Consider the following 20,737-nt stretch of genomic DNA (forward strand, 5'->3'; position numbering starts at 1 on the left):
TCCTTTATACCAAGGGCAGAGTTCCACTGTTATTTTTCACAGGCCATAGATGAAGGCGACTATCCTTTGATGGCTCAACAAGAAGAACAGAACTTCATAAACACCTCCTGAGCAGACCTCTTTTCAGTTCACATCCCTCCTCTCCTCAGTGTTCTTCTTGCATTTTTTTCTGTGAAAGGTACTGAACACTATGAGGTTTCTTTCTCTTTGGCCTTCTCCTATCAACACCTTACAAACAGTGATCCTCCAAACAGGCAATCCAAATGGCAGTTCTAAGAAGCGCTTGATGTGCTTCCTTCTGCCTCTGCACTTTCTGATGCTTCCTCTCCAACAAAGCCAGACTAAAAGACTGTACATCCTGATCATGTGTCTGCATCACTATGCTTCCTTTCCAGGCATCAATTCTATTACAGTTGTGGAGGACAGTAAATACCTACAATCTTAGACGATGGAGGAAGCAAGTGAGCAAATGCATGGGAAGTATTTAACACATCTGACACATAGTTAGCACTGCTTATATAATTGTTCTTATTAGTTAAAATATCAGTTCCATGAGATGTTTCCATCCTTCGTAAGGAGCAAGACTTTGGAGATTAGTACACCAAAGTTCAAACCCAGGCACTCTTGTTTGTTTGTTGTATTATTTCCGACTGGTAATCTACCATCTATGGTTCTGATCATGTTCATTTATAAAGGCTTAATCCATAGAATTGTGAGGATTTAATTTCATATAGTTACACACTAACGTGTTAATGCAGCCTATCCTCGAATATCTCTAATACATATCAATCACCCCACAATCCTTACATTCCTCAAATTATGTGTGGCTTATATCCCAACTATAATATGAGCTCTTTTTAGGAAGGGGCTATAATTTGTTCCTCTCATCCCTAGAGTCTTAATATAAAACAACTATCAAATAAAATCCTTACTGATCAACAATTGCCCATCAGTAATGGTTTGTGGGTCAGGTGTGTATGGGGGAGGAAGGTGGAACTGTAAAAGGTGTGATGGGTCTCAATACTCTGATGCTTACTGGCTAGGAGAAGTGAAAAGTCTGCATATGACACACTCATCAGTAAAATATAAATATCCAAGTCCCGGAAGACCATATTTTTTTTGGTTTTATGTTTTTTCTTGTTTGAGGTCCACATCCGGCAGTGCTCAGAGGTTAATCTTGGCTCTGTGCTTAGAAATTGCTCCTGGCAGGCTCAGGAAACCATATAGGATGCTGGGGATTGAACCTGGGTCTGTCCCAGGTTGGCCTTGTCAAGGCAAACGCTGTACCACTATGCTATCACTCCAGCCTCCAGAAGATCTTTTATTAAATTATGATGACTGCATGGTCATAAAAGGAAGACCTTGGGAAAGTACAGAGAAAGATTATGCTCAGGTAGGATTTTGCCTCTCTGTGGACTGAATCAAAGCTCAGGCACATGAGATAATAGAGCAGTGCAAAGTAGACGAGTAGCCTGAACAAAAGTGCAGGGAAAAGTATCACATGATAAAGGAGTCCTGAAAGGTCCTGTATGACATGTAGAAATTACAGCAAATTGAGATCTGCCTGAGACACCCAAGTGAGTCAAGGATGACAGTGACTAGTGCTGAGAGGGTCCTATATCCTGTTATGGCAACTCGAGGAAGGTTCCTGAGAAGTATGGAAGGGAGAAGAAACAGGATATTTAGAGATCTGATTTATAATATTCTTTCTGACTCAGAAAGAATAGAGGAAAAGAAAGAAAGGAAGATGGGCCAAGGGAGGCGAAAAAGGTAAGAGAGACAGAAAAACAACTGGTGAAGTAAAAGAGGAAAGAGAAGAAAATGGACAGAAGGAAAAGAGTGTAGAAGGTGGAATGAAGAGAAAGAACAGGTAAATATGCGAAATTAATAAGATGCAGACAAGGGAAAGGGTCAGAGAGAGCAGGTGCAAATGAAGCTGTCTGTGGAAAACCACAGCAGAACCACAGTCATATTCCTGACGAGACAGAACATGGAGAAGGACGGACAGAAGCTAGAGCCCGGAGGTTACTCTGCACATCTCTGCTCTGAGTGGATGAAGTCATGACTGACTCACCAGGACCTCTGAGTCACACGCCCCCCGAAGGAGAGGTAGACAGGGGCCCTGTCTGGTATAAAACCCCACCCTCCTGCTTGGGAGGGGTCAATTCATGGCCCTTCTCTCTGAGGTACTGTCTAGCCTGGTTTGAACAGTGAAGGAGAATTCAGAATCTGGGTTCTCAGGTCCAGGCCCTTCAAAGGCAGAATCTGAAAGATGGAGGTTGCATGCATGGAACTTTTCTCAGGAAGGCCAAACTGGCACATCTGGCTCCATCCCCAGATATGCACACAGGAAATCCCCACAGTGAAGGAACAAACTCCACACAGGCACTTGACAAGGTGCTTTTGGCCTGACTCACCAAACTGCCGTTTCCATTCTAAACTTCTACCACCAATAAACTAACTCTATGCATGGTGCAAGGATGACTGGTTACCTCTGGGTACCGGCTCCTCTTCAGGTCATTATATTCATCACTTTATCCACCCACAGGCCTCTGTAAGCTCCCCAGTTCCCTGAGCTGGTTCCACCCTTCCCTTGGAGGGCTCCAGCCACATGTGCCCTCTATGCACCTTCTGTTCCCTAAATTGATTTCACTTCTAGAGGCCTCTCCATTTCTATAGATCACACTGCCTCTCTTCTAGAACAAGAAAAGCTTGAGGACAGGGGTCCCCATTTTTCATTGCTAGATTCTCTGCACTGAACAAACCATTTTGAAGGAAATATATCTTCTGCCTTTGCTAACTGCAAAAACGTCTTTGTTTCCTTGGGGAATACCAGCAGGAATCAATGAGCACCACACTGCTACACCCGTCTCTCCCCTCTCTGGATGTTGTTGCTGCCATGACCTGGGGTACATTGCCTGCCAGAGGTAGCTCTTCTTTTAGCTAAAATGCTCACAAAATGGGTGCTAAAGGCTGTCCTCTGAATGTCACTCACAGAACTAATTTAGATCACCTCTAAGAGATGCCCCCTCTCTTCCAGTTGTCATTGTCCTGAGAATGTTAGTAGGTGAAGAGAACCGCCTAAAAGCTGACTATCATGGAAATTTGCAAGGACTCTGGAAGAATTTATTGGAATCTCTCAAGATGAGTTTACTGAAGTAGTCCCCCAGCTCTGGGGATGAGCTTGTGGAAAGAACACAGGCATGAGTTTAGTTCAATCTGATTTAGAAACCCTGCTCTTACACTCACCAACTGACCCACTCCCAGCCTGTTCTACCTGTTCAACCAGGAAGAACACTCTATTCCCATTATCCATAAAGATCAACTGCAGTTTGGAAAAAAAAAATTTCTAGAGACCAGAGAGACAGCAAATGCCCGACATTCACAAGTTCTCAATCCTCAGCACTACATGCCGCCCCACCCTACCCCCAATATAACCAGATATGCCTCTAGGCTCAAGAACCAGAATGATATAACCAATTCAGCATATTTACCAGGCTCAGTTTGACCAAGAATGCACACTCACTCTTTCCAACCTTCCAAAGATCCCTACAGAAGTTCGAAAATAAAGAAGAGAGGCCGAAGTAATAGCTCAGTGGCAGGGCATTTGCCTTGCATGAGGCTGATCCAGGATGACACCCGGTTCAATCCCTGGCATCTTATATGGTCCCCCAAGCCAGGAGCGATTTCTGCGTGCATATTCAGGAATAACCCTTGAGCGTCACCAGGTCTGATCCAACCTCCCTCCCCCCAAAAAAGAAGAAAGTGAAAAGTGCCCATGCACTCTCTGCATCCTATCTTACTTCAATTACCAGCAGCTCTTAACTGTGTATAAAAATGTCAGCTCATTACATTTCTTTTCAAAACTCAGCTTCTGATATCAGAATCAGCATCTAAAAATAATCAAGGGTCTCCGAATCTGTCCACACACACACACACACACACACACACACACACACACACTACAACCACAGGTGCTGCTGCCCTTCCCAATGCTTCTGACAGGGAACTGAGGCCATCAGCGAGAGGAAGCCAGGGGTGAATCCTGGCCACTTTCACTTCAAACTCAAAACCCGTTCACCACAGTCCAGTGGCTGCTTCCCAGGACATGGGAGGTGCTGGATAAATATTTGCACAGTGATTCACTCCCTTTCTCAGGTCCCTGGGCTTGTCTCTGACCCCTGGCCAAACTCAGGCCCTGCAGCCTCATTCTGAGACAACTGCTTAGAGGCCTCAAGCTGTTCCCAGTGCTCTTTTTATCTACCACAGAGGCCCAGAATGCTAGAGCTGAAGGAGAAAGGGTCATGTAGACCAGCTGTTCCTACATACAAGACCACGAACGGATGTTAGTCCATGGCTTCTCATTTGTACTCACTGGTAATAACAGTGAAAGGAGTAGTAACTGCAAAGAAAGTAAGAGAATATGATAACATCATTCTTAATCCAATTAAGAATAACTGATCAGTAGAAGATCTTCCTTCCTTGGGCTGAAGCAGTGATGCAGAGGTAGGGCATGTGCCTTGCAAGCGCTGACCTAGGATGGACCATGGTTCAATCCCCGACGTCCCATGTGGTCCCCCGAGCCAGGAGCAATTTCTGAGCATATAGCCAGGAGTAACCCCTGAGAGTCACCGGGTGTGGCCCAAAACCAAGAAAAAAAAAAGATCTTCCTTCCTAATTGCTTGCTTTGTTTTATTTGGGCAAGTTCCAGTACTTTCAATGTTGTTTTAATGGAAGAGAAAATAAGGGTCATATCTGTGCCATGAAATAGACCCTTTGGCAAAATCTTTTTTTTTAATATCTTTATTTAACACCATATCTGTGCCATGATATAGACCCTTTTGCAAAACTTTTTTAATATCTTTATTTAAGAAACATGACTGTAGTTGGATTTCAGTCACAAAAAAAACACCCCCTTCACCAGTGCAACATTCCCACCACCAATGCACCCCATCTCCCTCCACCCAGAACCCCGGCCTGTATTTGAGACAGGTATTCTATTTCTCTCACTCATTAACATTGTCTTGGTAGTTGTTTGTGTTCTAACTGCACTCACCCCTCCTTGATGTGAGCTTCATATCATGATTTGGCAAAATCTTAATGAGAGAGACAGCAGGAAAGAAAAAGGAGCTGATGGACTGACACTTGTTTACACAGTTTTTCCTATGCCTCTGAATACTCTGCAGTCTTGCTATAAAGCAGTCTTCTTGAGAAGATATTGGGCATTGAAATGACAAAGCTGGGAGCCAGATCAAAGAAGCTTCCTGAGAAAGTGTGGGTACATATGGGATCACAATTGAGATCTTATCTTTTAATTTTATTGCAACCATTGTGATTTAGGAAGTCCTTCATAGTTGGGTTTCACACATACAACAGATCAATGTCTACCTCCCTCCATCAACTTCCCAGAGTACATCCAATACCATCCCCACTGCTCCCCAGTCTGCAAGTATAACAGAACCATTCTAAGTCTTAATTGTTAAAGTTTGAGTCTCTTGATTTCATTGTTGTTGACTCTGGTTTGGATAGTTAGCTCTATCCTTCTTTTAACATCACCAATGCACCTAGGACTACTTGGCCCTGGCCCCATCCTTTCATATTTGTGTTTCTCCTCCTCCACTCAGTTTTTTCCTTCCTCTTGCTATACCCTGGGGCCAAGGGCATTCAAGACAGCTTCCATTTAAAAACTTGCATTTCTTCATACACTTATTCTAAATACCATATATTTGATATTCTGTATTTATCCTTCTTTTTGCATCATTAGATCATTTCTTTTATTGCAGAGTTCAGAGTCCCCTGTGTTGCCTAACTCATCAGTTCTACAGAAGTACAAGATTCCAAGAGAGCCTTTTACAGTGGTTCTTGAACTCCTTCTCATTCAGTAAGCAAAGTACTCACAGTTTAGTGTAGATGGCCAAGTCTGTTGCAAGGCTGAGGCTACAGAAGTCCTGCTGGGAAGAATGACTGCAGAGAAGTGAATGAATACACTCACTTACTCTTGGAGACAGTGGAAATGGAATGTGTGTGCCAAGGGTAGGAAGAAGCCTGCTTGGTTAGCGGTGACAGCAAAGTGAGGAGCTCTACAGGCAGAGTAGAAAGTTTGGAATAGGCGTTATTCCATAGAACCTTAGCTATCACCCAGCCTTAAGTCTGAGTCTTAATTATGAGTCTAATATTAGATATGTTGACTAACCTTTTATCCTAGAATCCAAATGTCTTAAAATACTAAGATAACAAAAATTAGAAACTTCAGATAGAATGTGATATTGGAATTTTATATGTCTGAGATCCTATCATATATCATAAATCACGGTGCCTCAAATTAAAAATATTTTAAAATCCAGGAAATAAGTTCTCTGGGCTTTTAAATTTAAAACTATAAGATAGACAACTCTCTTCTTTAGTTCAGCAAACTAAAGAGTGTTGCCTATAAAAGGCTGCAACCAACCTTCACTTTTTTAAAATCCATCTTGTAGAATCAGCAATACACATTTGCATTCCAGCAATGGCCAAGGTGACAGTAAGAAATGGTCATCTGGGGCTAGAGATACTAGTATGTTGAGCCCGTGTCTTGAATAAGGCTTAGCATGGTGCTTAGCATGGTAACCTGAGCACCACAGGAATGACCCCTGATCACAGAACTAGAAGTAGCTCCTGATCACACTGGATGTGGCCCAAGTGCTCTCCAATAATGCAGTCATCTGCTCTGCTCCCTCCATCTTCAACTGCTACTTCAATAGAGTATGAGACATCATATACCTCACAAGGTTTTTAATGAGAATAAAGTGAGGGAAGAATAAATAAAGTAATAAAGTAAAATAAAGCTTCACAGTAGAAATTCAGTATGTTACAGTGCCAATTATGTTTATAGGCTGTAATTAAGTAGAATTAATTAATTAATTAATTAATCATTAATGCTATAATGAGAATGTTAGTACCCCCATTGTCTTAGAATTGGAAGTTCTGTGACATAATTAATTTAGCTTCCACCTTTCTACCCAACCTAATCAGCAGACACAGTGCTTTCTGCCTAACCATTACAAGATAAAAATGTCCTTCATTGATTGAATAAATACACCATTACAAAATTCTGGTTTTAAAGAAAAAAGAGAAAAAAATACAAGTGAAACCAATCCCTATGTTCAGAGAAATGAGATTTACTTTCTCTTCCTTCAAATACCTCTCACTCTGCAACTTTGCTGACCTCTGCCTGGCCTCCTGTTTGGTGTCAGTCAAAATCTCGCGATGACCTCCCATTTCCTAGATGATCATCCACCTTATTGTGCATGCTAACAGTCGCTGTAATCTATTTTAACCACTGAGAACAAATTAGTTGGTACAATTCTTGCTTTTTCAGTTTTGTAGAAGGACATTCTCAAACAGTGCTCAGGGGAGCTGAAGGCCATATAAAAATATTTAGCTAAATGGGCCTGGTATTTAGCTAAATGCTCTGGCTCACTGATGCTGCTCAGGGCAATGCTAGTCAAACCCGAAGTGCTTGGGAGGCAAAGGAAGCCTGCAAGACTGAAAATCAAGATCAAAGCCTTGGACATGTAAGACACAGACCCCTTGATCCCTGAGTGAGGTTCCTAGATCCTATAATTTTCATTTTTATATCAAATCATTGTAAGTATTGTTACCTCCCCCACTGCCATAAACTAATCTCACCTGGATGGTGAGATGCACCCACAGCTGGGAGGGATCTGTGATTGATAAATAAGGGATTGCCGAGGGGAGAGGGGAGGAAACAAGCAAGGAGATAGATCAGACACAGGAAGGGTGCTTGCAGCGCAGCTGATGGAGGCTGCTTAATAAAGCTTAACTTAGAAGACACACATGGCGATTAAGGCCTTGTAATAAAGCTGGATGTCTCCGAAACTTCATCTGACTGCCTGTGGATCATTTCTTCACAATCACTCTGCACCTACAGACCTACCGGCTGAAGGGGCTGCCAGTGCCGGGTCAAGATGAAAAAGGCCTCACCATCCATCCACAATACTAGGACTTTTTAATTAATAATTAATACAATAAGCATTAAGGCAGTTGAGTCTTGCAATATTCCTATACTCCCTTTAGCATTTAAAAAAAAGGCCACATGTAGATGCCATCCCTTTGGGGCAATCAGGAAAGCTGACAGCAGCAGGGCACCTAGGTCAGCAGACTTTACCACTACAGCCAGAAGTCTGGTTCCAACTGAAAATAAAAAAGAATCCACAGGGTAAATATTTGTTGACAGCTGTGTTTTCTTTTTTTTTTTTTGGTTTTTGGGCCACACCCGTTTGACGCTCAGGGGTTACTCCTGGCTACGTGCTCAGAAATCGCCCCTGGCTTGGGGGGAGGACCATATGGGACGCCGGGGGATCGAACCGCGGTCCTTCCTTGGCTAGCGCTTGCAAGGCAGACACCTTACCTCCAGCGCCACCTACCCGGCCCCCTGACAGCTGTGTTTTCAATGCTGTGATTGGCTCTGAAGTAACGATGATTTGGGTGTAAACAGATAAAGACTGTCCTGCCTTTAGGCAGCTAAGAATCTAGCCACCCAAATAAAAAAGAAATATGGTAAAAAAAAAAAAAAAAAAAAACACCATGCCAGGATTTGAGCTAAAAAGATCTACACTGATAACCAAGGCACAAATCATTTCATCTCTGAGTCTGCTTCATTCATATGTAAAATGTGGCAAACAGCAATAGATCTCCCCATTATGTCACAGACCTAATAATAATAATAAATATGAACACCTGCCATAAGCTGTAAAAATGCAAAATATAGTATGATCATACCAGACATACATTAACTATTGCTAGGAAGGATGCTGAACCCTTTAATGATCTTTGTGGGGGGCTAGGGAGGGGGGTCAACGTTTTAAAATGACACTGTTGAACAATCAATCTAAAAAAAATACAGCACCTATCTGGCATAACCAAATGTAATTTCAAGGAAGATAAGAAAAGAACTTGCCACCCAGGTAAGGGCAGGCAGGCCATCAGCTGCAACACCCCATCTATTTATATAGGAGACCCTTTTATGGGCAGACCACCCCAGAGAGCAAATGCATAACAGATGCTCTTTGCCCATAGCTGACAACATTGTCCACACTGTTCAAAGGCCAGGAGAAATCTGGCCCAAATGTAATAGGACTCTGCTAGAAACAGTCTAAAGAGATGCTTTCTCATTCAGTAGATATCTTGGATTCTCCAAGGTAGGGTGAAAGGAGCAAAATACAGGACGTGATGCATGGCAAGAGTTCAAAGATGCAGAAGACTTCCCCAGGCACTGCTGCTCCAACCTAAATCTGTTGCTGTACTGACAAAACTAGCTGTGATTCAAGGTAACAATGCTGTAGTTAATGGATGGCTCTAGGGAAGACAAAAATGGCAATGTTCCAAACTCCCTTTTCTACCACCTAGGAGAAAAAATTAACCTGTCCCTAGAGTGCATTTGGATTCTTTGGAACAGAATTAATTCACTAAATACACCCCCATAATCAAAACTGGCAGGACTCGTGATTTGGGAAGTTCAGTCCTGCTTCCCTCCATGACAATAAGCAGGGAAGTATCAGTGTGGCATCCAAGTCATGCCATACCTATTGGGGTTAGAGAGATAAATGAAAGGCAATAAATTCCAAGAGAACAAGAAGTAAGCAGAGGATGCCAGAGGAGTCCCTAGGGCAGGACCCTGGCCAGCACTCAAATAAAGAAGTCATAAAAGGTTTCCTGTAATCATGCACACCAAGAGTAAGTTTTTCATAGGAAGGAAGAAATAATTATACGTGTGCCAGGCAGAAGTAGAAACCAAGCAACCCCCAGAGGTATGAGAGAACATTGGGAAAGGTCTTCTTAGAACCACTGATCACCAAACTTGGCATCTGAAAAGTTTCTCTATTTCTCTCAGCACTTGTTAGAGGAAAAGTAATGATGGATTCGATAAACAAATCCCCACAACCTGGGTTTCACATCCAAATGCCCAGAGGGGAACATCTGGAAAGAAATGGAGCAGCTTGGGTGGGGGCTGCTGGGAAATGAAGGGCACTAGCCCCTTCCAATGGCCCCTTCCCACTCCAGTCTGGACCATCAATCCCATGTGGGAATATGAGTCCAGCAATGCCAATATGAATCCCCCAGTACTTCTGTTATTTATATTTTTCTAGAGAAGTAGAAAATTGAGATTTTTTAAGAAATGGTTTTGCTCTTAAATGTTGGAAACAGGAATAATCTTTGAATTTTGAAATCATAAGATCCTTAGAATTTTTTTTACTAGTGGCCCATGATTTAATTACATATTTCCCTGCAATAAAACCTCTGAAACCAGAGATATTTCAGGCTAGTGAGCATCTTTCTCTAAATTCTGTGAGCTGCTCTGGCAAGTAAATTCAACCCTAGGAGAGTTAGTCAGAAGCACAAGTGACAACTTAAACTTGCAAATGGTGTCAGAAGAGGGCCAAGACAGACTGGTGGAACTGAGCCTTAACCTGTGGAGCCTGATGCCATTTCTAGGTAGATGTGTCAGTGCCAGAGAACTGCTTGTCGATATGAGATATCACATTGTCCCTACACAGTATATAACTGCTCCAGAATCCACTGATGCCAATGAATGCCATGCTGGGAATAGTCCATGCCAGCTTGCCTCTCCTAATGAAGACAGTGATAATTGCCATCATTGATGTTTCCTTGCCTGATGGATGCAGCCCAACCACTTCTCCTGGAGCTTTGTGGTACCTGCAGGCCAGATTCAGTCTAGAGATTGCCAGTTTGTCACTCTAGAATGCAATAGACATCAGGGCTCTCTGAAAACTTGCAGTAAAAACAAACTGGACTTGGTAAGAATCCTGGTCTGCTCCTTAGCAGGCACACAGCTTGAGGGACTTAGTTTCTTAATATGCATCATACTTTGATTAATAGTGGTATGGAGGGCCTTAGAGGAAATAATACAGAGGAAGCTTCTGGCACAGTGCTTCACAGGAAAAGAAATCCAACAAGAAAAAAAATCCGGCTATGCTAAATAATAAAGTACTGGCCTTCAGAAAGCTTAACTATGACCACCAATTTCCTTAATGGAAAGTGATAAAGAAGTACTAGAAAAATAAAAGCATTATAATGTAATAGCCGCAAATGATTCCAACCAGAGGAGCATTTCCTTACTTGTGTCTCTGTGTACACTCAATCTCTTAACCTTATAGCAAAAAATTCAGAGGAGCTAGACAAATGGTATAATATCTATCAAGTGATAGCATATCCCAAAGTTCTTTCTTCTCTTCTCTCCTCTCCTCTCCTCTCCTCTCCTCTCCTCTCCTCTCCTCTCCTCTCCCCTCCCCTCCCCTCCCCTCCCCCCTCCCCTCCCCTCCCCTCCCCTCCCCTCTCTCCTCTCCTCTCCTCTCCTCTCCCCTCCCCTCCCCTCCCCTCCCCCCTCCCCTCCCCTCCCCTCCCCCCTCCCCTCCCCTCCCCTCCCCTCCCCTCCCCTCCCTCTCTCCTCTCCTCTCCTCTCCTCTCCTCTCCTCTCCTCTCCTCTCCTCTCCTCTCCTCTCCTCTCCTCTCCTCTCCTCTCCTCTCCTCTCCTCTCCTCTCCTCTCCTCTCCTCTCCTCTCCTCTCCTCTCCTCTCCTCTCCTCTCCTCTCCTCTCCTCTCCTCTCCTCTCCTCTCTTCTCTTCTCTTTTCTCTTCTCTTCTCTTCTCTCCTTTTTCTTTCTTTCTTTTTTGACAGCAGATATAGGGGAAAGGCACACCCAGCTATGGTCAGGACTAACTTCTAACACAGCCTTAGGGGATCATATGTAGGTACCAGGAATTGAGCACGGGTTGACCACAAACAAGGGAAACCCACTGTACTAACTCTCTAGCCCCCAAAGTGACCTTTTTAATAATTAAATGAATCTCATCACACCAGTGCTTAAAATCCATCATGAAACACTTCCCAGAGTTCTTCCTGTGTATGTGTGTGTATGTATGCATGCCCTTTTCGTGGAAACCCGTCCTGTTCCCTCACTCACTTTCCTCACTAGACATAGCCTTATAGTATATTAAAGAAATGAAAATTGGAGTCTTTCTTTAATAGTTACTTTGGTTTTTAAATGTCATTTAAGATATTCCAGGGAGGGTCAGAGAAATAGCACAGCAGTAGGGCATTTGCCTTGCACGTGGCTGACCCTGGTCTGATCTGGGTTCCATGTCTGGTGTCCCATGTGGTCCCCAAGCCAGGAGCCATTTCTGAGTGCAATGAGTGTCACTGAGTGTGACCCAAAAACAAACAAAAAAGATATTTCAAGGAGTATTCCATCAGGTCTTAGCGATTAGAGCAGAGAAAAAAGAACTTTGGGCGATTAAAATTTTGATAAAAATTAAATATATATATTTAGTATGTAACTCAGGCACACTTACATTGAAATCTTTCTCCTGGTCTTACCAATTTGGGAGGCCTTATAAATAATAAACTAAGTTTCTATTTCTGAGTCTCAGAATTTTAATTCTAAAATGAGAGTTATCTTAGTCTGGTGGCATGGGTGGAATTTAGTATTCTATGTTTAAAGTGAGTAATACAGCATATATTCAAATAAAAGTTTAATTTTCACTTCCATTGTTGTTTTTTTTAATTTATCTGATTATGAGCATTGTAGTAGCATCTATTACCCCAGAGAGAATTTCAAACACTGGAATATCTTTTATTTATTTATCTATTTATTTTTGTTTTGGGGCCACACGCAGTGACGCTCAGGAGTTACTCCTGGTTATGTACTCAGAAATAGCTCCTGGCTTGGAGGACCATATGGGAGACCCAGGGATCAAACCATGGTCTGTCCTAGGCTAGCGCGGGCAAGCCAGATGCCTTACCTCTTGTGCCACTGCTCCAGCCCCTGGAATATCTTTTCTTAAACAAAAATTTTAAGTTGACTCACAGTGAGACAATAGTTGCAAAGTTGATCATGATTGACTCTTCCTCATAGGATATTCTAATACCCATCCCATCAGCAGTTCCCATTTCCCATTAGCAATGTCCTTATTTTCCCTTGAGCTCCATCTGTCTCACCACAGCCTGCCCCATGGGTCTATGGCAGATATTTTTCCTCGCCCTCTCTTTCTCTTTCTATCCCTCCCTCTCTCCCTCCTTCTTCCTTCTTTCCTTTCTTCCTTCCTTCCTCCCTCTCTCCCTCCTCCTTCCTTCTTTCCTCCCTTTTCTTTCTTTCTTTTCCCTCATACCTCTGGAATATCTTATTTCGTGGTGCTGATTGTAATGAATGGTGTTTCCTGTTTGACAAATAGCTAAAGAGAGCATTGGAAAATCAGCACGAAGTTGCCAGAGACAATTATAGAAACTAGACAGTAGAAGAGGACAAAGCCTAGTGTCAGTGTTGCGCTTTGATTTGAATCACGTTGATTTGAATCACCTACAGGCGATGTGTAATGTCTGTATACCCAAGACAGCCAGTTCTGAACTGCTAAGCAGATGGATTTTCCCTAAAATTAAATGCCTCCAGCTCAAGTATTTTGTTTTGCAAGCTTTCTTTGATTTTTATCTTCACACTATTCTTGTGAGGTATTAACACTTTTTATGGATGAGGAAGCTGAAGTTCAGAGTCAAATCCATATATATATGTGTATGTATGTATGTATGTATGTATGTATGTATGTATGTATGTATGTATGTATACTGGTTTCAGATCCAAAGCTAGCACCCTTCCAAGGGTTACTGCAGTTCCCAGTGCAAATCAGCTATGGGTTATGCTATCATATTAGTCTGGAGAAGATAAGAGATCAGATAAGGAAATATGAAAACACTAGCCAATTCTGATGTGTCTATGGCAGTTACTCTCTAGTACTTTTGTAAGCACTTATTTTGTCCATATTCAGTTCATCTACTCCTTATGGTAACTGTATTTAGTATGTCTTTTTTTAGACAATAAAGGGGTTCAGAGACACTAAGAAGTTTGTCCAGGTGACTCAGCTTAGCAAGACTTGAATTTTAAACTGCTCTCAAATCCAGAATATGAAATTATCACAATTTCATCCTACTCTTTTTGTCGACTTTGAATAAATTAGTTCCCAGAAGAAATTTTATAGGTGATGACTTTAGGAGGAATTGAGTTGCATTGCAAAGGATTCTTGTTTTAATTAGCAGATACTATCTGTGATGCGTTAAGATATTCTCTTTAGTATAAGGCTATGTCTAGTGAGGAAAGTGTCATCTAAAAGAAAAAGTACAAGCACATTTGGAATTAAGACAGTTACATTCTTTATGGTTTTCAAGTTCAGAAGAAACCCCAGGATAAGCAAATTAATATAATTATCAATTTCATATCATCATTACATCAAGAAGATGGAAGAGTAACATCAAATGAAGCACTAAAAATGAGCAGGAGAAAAATCTCTTATTTCACACAGAAATGATAATCAGATTTTCCTAACTTCCCTCCCCCAGCATTTTCTTTTCAGCAGTTCCTAAGGTGATAGACTTAGATAGTAGTAGGACATTATCAACCCAATGACTGGCAGTAAAGTCCCAGAGTCCTCCAAAGAATCTAATGCACTGGAAAAGGCATATTAAAATCAGAAAATCACTTCCCCCATATTTTATTAGGGGAACAGAAGCACAGGGGCAGGGACCAGGGAGATGGAAGGGGCAGATCTAAGTTTCCAAACCCACCATCAAATTCCTCTGGCTTTCCTGCCAGACTTTTGATTCAGAGTTTTGGAATGAACAATGAACATCGCCAACCATAAAATGATTAGCCTTCTGCCCTGCTGACAAAGGCAAAAAAGAGGAACCGTGTTAAAGGACAACCGGACCATCTCTCGGCAGCTCCTACAAGCTAGTTAATTATCTTCCATTAGCGCTGAACTGTCAGGATTGGCAGCAGCCCGTTAACTTCCTTGACCTTTTTCAGTCTGCACCTTGTTATCCTCCAATGTTTCATGTTTATAAAGATAGGAAACTCCAGCTGTTTCAGACTGACAGAACTTAATTTCCATTTGGCCTTCATTAAGATGAGAGTCAGAATCATTGAGACCAAATGGAAAAGCCAGACTGCTGGGGGTTAGGAAAAATTCAAATGGCGTTTTCTCTTTTATCTGGCAATTCATATTAAGGAGACGGACGTCAACCTGCAACACATAAACCTTAAATCTAAAGGGCCTGATTAAGATTCTCTGCTGTAGAAGGAGGACCGGAGTGCCTTCGCCCACCAGCAATGGTGGTCTGGCTACAGCACATCTGTTCTTCTGGGAAGTATGACCTTCAAAGAGTGTTCAGCTCCCTCTGACATTTGATTCCAGGGTCAGGGATGAGGAATGAATTCGGGAAGGACAGCAGTGCTGAGGTGAGTGGCTAGCCAACCTGTCCTCTGGTTCACCTTCAAAGCAAATCAGCTTCAATGTTCTATGGATGTTATGCCTTAACACCAGTATTTTCTCAACCAGGGGCCATAGGATTACTCTGTAGGACCCCATTATATTCCATAAATAGGGGCTGCACAGCACAAAAGTGGGAGTCAACTGGTAAGCCATGGGAGTCACAAGGCGTAAACAAGTTGCAATGAATCACTGTGAGAAACTCTGTCCGAAATTTTCCAGAAAACTTCTTCAACCTCTGCATAGTGCTTGGCTGAAGGTTCAATACCTGGAGTACTGTAATAAGCCCTGGGGAGATGCTCAGAGGATTCGAATACAACTTTGGGAATGAAAATAGAGTCTAGTCCCAGGCATCTCATTTGAGTAAGACACTACAATGAGTAAAGTGGAATGTGCTCTCCATCCCCTCAGGTGGCCATGGGCAAGGGGCATAAGCATGATCAGACCATCCTACAGACTGGCACATTACAATATATGGGCACAGGGAAGTAAAATAAAGAGGGTAGTGACAAGCAATTGGGTATTTATTAAGAATCAGAAAAGGCTTGTGACCAGAATACTAAAACTGAAATGATGAGTGAGGAACAGTGATGAGGGGAGAGAAGACATTTCAGGCCAAGGTTGCCACCTCCTCAAGGCCAGAACTCAGCAGCCCTTTTCTCTAGGACCCATTGAGTAAAACCTGTTTGACATTGAAGGTCAAACAGTCTCTCTCAGCAACTCTGTTGCCTTCAGGCAAAGCAGCAATTGTTAGCATATTGGATAAATGGGTGCGATGATGTTCAATAAAACTTTATTCAGAGCCACTATGATGTAGGTACACACATTTGTCACAAGTCATCAAAGGGGATTTTGTTTCTAATTATTTTTCAACTATTTGCAAGGGTTCCTATCTTTCCACAAACCTAAAGAAACCAGCAGACTAGAGAGGGAAGCTGAGAGAGATCACAACTTGAGTTGACCACTACTTGCTAACCTTCTGAATGAGGAAGAAATGAAGGCATGAAGCACCTTCCTGTAGAAGGATGAAAAACATACAGAGGGTGAGGGACACACATTGTTGGGAGGTGGAGGGTGGTGGGGGTTGACAATGATGTCACATACAGAGTGACCTGCAGATCCCAACTTGCATCTCAGCATCTATACTTGAATCCATTTTTATTATTTGGGGCCGAAAGAAGTGTGCTACACTTAGCTGTGCTCAGAGATTATTCCTAGCTCTGCATTTTGAGGTCACATCTGGTGGTGCTCAGAGAGACATATATAGGCTGGGGGTCAAATGCAGATCGAAAATGCCTTACTACCTCTATAGTGCCAGAAACCTCCCTTTAAAAGGTGGAAAAAATGAGAACTGCTTTAAGAATCACAGTTTGATGTTAGCAGAGTGAGAATCAGGATGCTAAATTCACTAACTCCTACTACACACTGTGTTTTCATATTCAGACTTCTTTCTGCAGATTAAAACATACAACACAGGGGACAGAGAACTAGAACAGAAGACATTCATCTTATATGTGGCCAACCCCATTTCTATTCCAGACACGATAGAATTTTCCCATTGGCCACTAAGGTTCAATCCTGATTACATGGCAGTGAATAGCCCCTCAGCACTGACTGGTGGAACACCCCCCACACACAATAAAACAAAAGTTACAAAACAGTTCAGTAACCAAAACAGAAAATGAGTCAATCATTCTGATTGCAGATATTCTGCCCCACGGTGGCGATTCGTGGACACCTTCCTGTCCCCTATAATCCCCATCCCCATAATACATTTCAAGTCACTAAAGACTTGGAGTACCTGAAAGCCCCAAGCAAATGCATGTGTCCCTCCAGGTCTCACTCATTACATAGACTCTCCTTGCTGGACTACCTCCAAGCACTCTCCAACCCCATCCCCAGCTTCTCAAAGGTCTTGAACTTTCTCACACATCCCTCTCTAATGAGAAGCAGGAATCTGACTTTACCATTCTCCACACTTCGAAAAGGATCATAACACCTGAAAATTGGAACCACCTGCAAAGGACTTTGACCAAAAGGTCATTATCAAGCCTATCATTCAAGGACAGGGAAGTTCAAATTTGTAGGAGATGAGAAAGGATTTGCCCCCCAACAGAGCCCCACGGCCAAATATTACTTCCTCCATGTTATGAAGAGGAAATGTTCTGATCAGAATATCTGGACTTAGATTCTGTATTTACCACCTTCCATTTAAAATAATAAAATGCTCCGCACTTTAGCAGAGTCCAGAATATTAAGAGAACTGTCTTCAAGGGCAATCTAGTGTTCAAATCCTAGTTCTGTCTCAAACTTAACTGTCACTCTGGATGAGATGTTTACTTTCACTAGGCTTTAGTTTTCATGTCTGAAATACACAGACCAAAGTGGGATGAGGAGGGAGGGGTGCTGTTGCTGGGTTGTGGTTAGGGTTCAAAGAGATAATCTGTGCCAAATACTTAACCCAGGGCCATGCACGAGCTAAGCATGTAAACATGGAATGATTTAACTGCAACCTCATCAATAAAACAGGATCAAGCTTCCTGCCAGAGCTGCTGAAAAAAATCAAAGAGATGGGCCAGGCCATTAGCTGTGTGCCAGGTACTGAGGGCCACAGGAGCATTTGTGTGTGTGTGTGTGTGTGTGTGTGTTTCCTTGGTCTCCTTTTGTTGTTATTTTTCCCACAATGAGAAGGTACTTTATTTATAGCTTTAAATAATATCTTCATTTAAGCACCATGATTACAAACATGTTTGCAGTTGAGTTTAGTTACCCTAGAAACACAAAAACACAATACAAAACTGCCTTCTGCATACCTATATGTTCACTGCAGCACTATTTACAATAATTAGAGCCTTCACCAGAGCCACTCCTTTTCTCCCTGTACTCACCTCTTTCAGCCACAACAGCTTGGGGGCCTGCATCTCCACTGACATCACGCCACCCACATACTGTAGGACTCTGTGCTTGGTTTTGTTGATCCTGTTCACTTGACTGACTGCTCGATGGTCCAGCCACATTATGATGTTCCGCTGGGACTCCCCTAGCACAGAAGAACAGAGATGGGGACACATGTGCATTCTCATCCTTCAAATACATGAGATCATGGCTACTCATGAGCAAATGCATTTTCTCTTACCAACAGAGAGCAATAGCAGTACACTGTCCAGGCTGCTTTGACAGTCTCTAGGCCTAGATTTCCCTTCAAGGGACTGGTTCTAGAACTATAGTACAAGGGCAATATCATCTGCACTAAGGACAGTGAAAATCCACCACTTTAACTCAATTAACATTCATTGTTCCCCAATTTCCCCCTCTTTCCTAGCCCTTATATTCTAGGAAAAGAAGTCTAAACCAAACCTTGGGTCTTTATAGATGCCTACTTCATATACAGGCAACTACTTTGATGAGATTAATACATAAAAGAGTACACTAATTATAAATATCTGATAGCTTTTATTTTACATTCTTTTAGCATGTGAATTAATTTCAGATGATAGAGGTTTTTCTGCTCCTTCTTCTGGAATATGATGATGCAATGAGAAGCACACACATTTGGGAAGCAGGCAGGCAGGCAGACTGAAAGGTGAAGGAAAGGTGAAGACAAATTGAGAACATTTTAAGGATTGAGTTAGTCTCAGCGTCCTCATAGGTAAAATGGGGGCAGTAACACCCCACAGCCTATGAGGATTAATTGAGCTCTTTAATTTTTTAGCAAAAAAATAATGTACACAGGGAAGAAAAACATATATCACTGTCTAGGCACTAAGAAGCATATTTCCAGGAACAGAATTTAATTGAAAACCAGCTAGCAAAGGAAGATAGGCACTTCCCCTTATATATCTTTCCTACCATCTTGCAACACAAGGCAACCAACTGTCCCTTTCTCCCTCTGCAGCCTCCCTTATGTCATCACATATTGATGGCAGGATATTCTTACAGACTCTGCTTCCTTAGAAAGAAAATGTGTTGGAAAGTCATGGCTTGAGCTGGAGATTCCAAGAAGGAAAACTTAAAAAGGGTTTCCTTCTGAGCCAGACATTTCTACACATCATTTTATTTTGTGGCTAAATAACTGTGGCAATGAAACAACATTACTAATAACAAATTTTTATGAAGGTCTTGGTGTGTTGCATATGCATGTCCCAAGCTCTGTTCCCAATGTTATACCCAGCTAGCATCTCACTTAATCCTCAGAATAATCCACTAATCTAGTTCACTTTCAGTGAAAACCTGACTCCAAGGCTGATGAGGTACCAACTCATTCACAACTGGCAAAAGCCATGTGTGTGTGTCTTGAAATCAGATCTCTGTAAATTGTAGGTATGTAAGTTGGTAAAATTAATAAAATAGAACTAGACATCTCATGAATAGAAAAATCAAAGTTTTATGAATAATGAAACCCGATGGACTTAAGCCACAGTGCCTATTTTATGTCATTGTGGGTGTTTGCATTGTTTGTCATCTGTAGTTAAAGGAAGTATATGCAGAATATTGGGCAGAGTACAGCAGTTACCTGCAGGTAGTAGGTTGGCATGAGTAGGTTTCAGCGCTGCTGGGAGGAGCCCCTGAGCATCACATACTGCTGAATATGCCCCCTCTCCTCAGACTGGGAGTGAGGGGACTGAAGTAGTGGTGATCATGGCTTATGCCTGATGGTGCTCAGGGCTTACTCCTGGCTCTATGCCCAGGGATCTCTCCTCGTGGTGTCTGGGAGACTACATATGTGTAGGCAAGTGCTTTAACTTCTGTATTTTCTCTCCAGTAACACCAGCCTATGTTTTAATTAAAAAGAAAAGGTGATGCAAAGATAGCCAAATTTCATCTGCTTATCTTAACTAGTGGGCTATCAGAGTCTGTTATTTTCAGTATGCTTTAAAAAAGAATATTGCTAACAAACAAATACAAAGACACCTGAAGAAAATACACCAAAGAAAAATACAAAGACACCTATCCAACAGACAAGCAACCCAATTTTACAAAATAATATGATGCTGCCAAACCTTCCAAGGTAGATTGAAAGATTGAGAATGGTTGGGATGTTCTCAGAATAGGGCAGACAGATTCCCCATTCTGCCTGAAGACACAGCAGCCCACAGCCACAATTAAAACCTTCAACATAAAAATGGCTCTGCTCCACAACCGACTTCGCAAAGCTGCCAATCCACAAAGTCACTTTAGCACCATAGGTCCTGAACATGACAACATATGCAGCCACATGGCACCTCTGAATTTCCTAGTACTGTTAGCCCAGTAGGATCATAGCAAACTGAATGGGAACATTGCATGGTAGACACCAAGCTCAGTGAATGAAAACAATAAAGCATAAGGCTCAGCAAGTACCAAATAGCCAAGTAAGTTCTCAAATAATGACATCAATAATACCTTGTGAGATATAGTTGATC

General features: G+C 42.2%; 1 protein-coding gene across 4 annotated transcripts in view; it reads right to left on the minus strand.

Moving 5' to 3' along the window:
- The window catches only part of FGGY (FGGY carbohydrate kinase domain containing), a 941,338-nt gene that overhangs the window by 394,162 nt on the left and 526,439 nt on the right, over positions 1-20,737 (minus strand). For all 4 annotated transcript variants that reach the window (XM_049774587.1, XM_049774588.1, XM_049774586.1 and 1 more), the window contains exon 4: positions 18,224-18,375. In XM_049774587.1, the coding sequence (XP_049630544.1) occupies positions 18,224-18,375 (152 nt within the window). The remainder of the gene's footprint in view (positions 1-18,223; positions 18,376-20,737) is intronic.

This window comes from Suncus etruscus, chromosome 6, assembly GCF_024139225.1.
Source record: "Suncus etruscus isolate mSunEtr1 chromosome 6, mSunEtr1.pri.cur, whole genome shotgun sequence".
NCBI lineage: Eukaryota > Metazoa > Chordata > Mammalia > Eulipotyphla > Soricidae > Suncus > Suncus etruscus.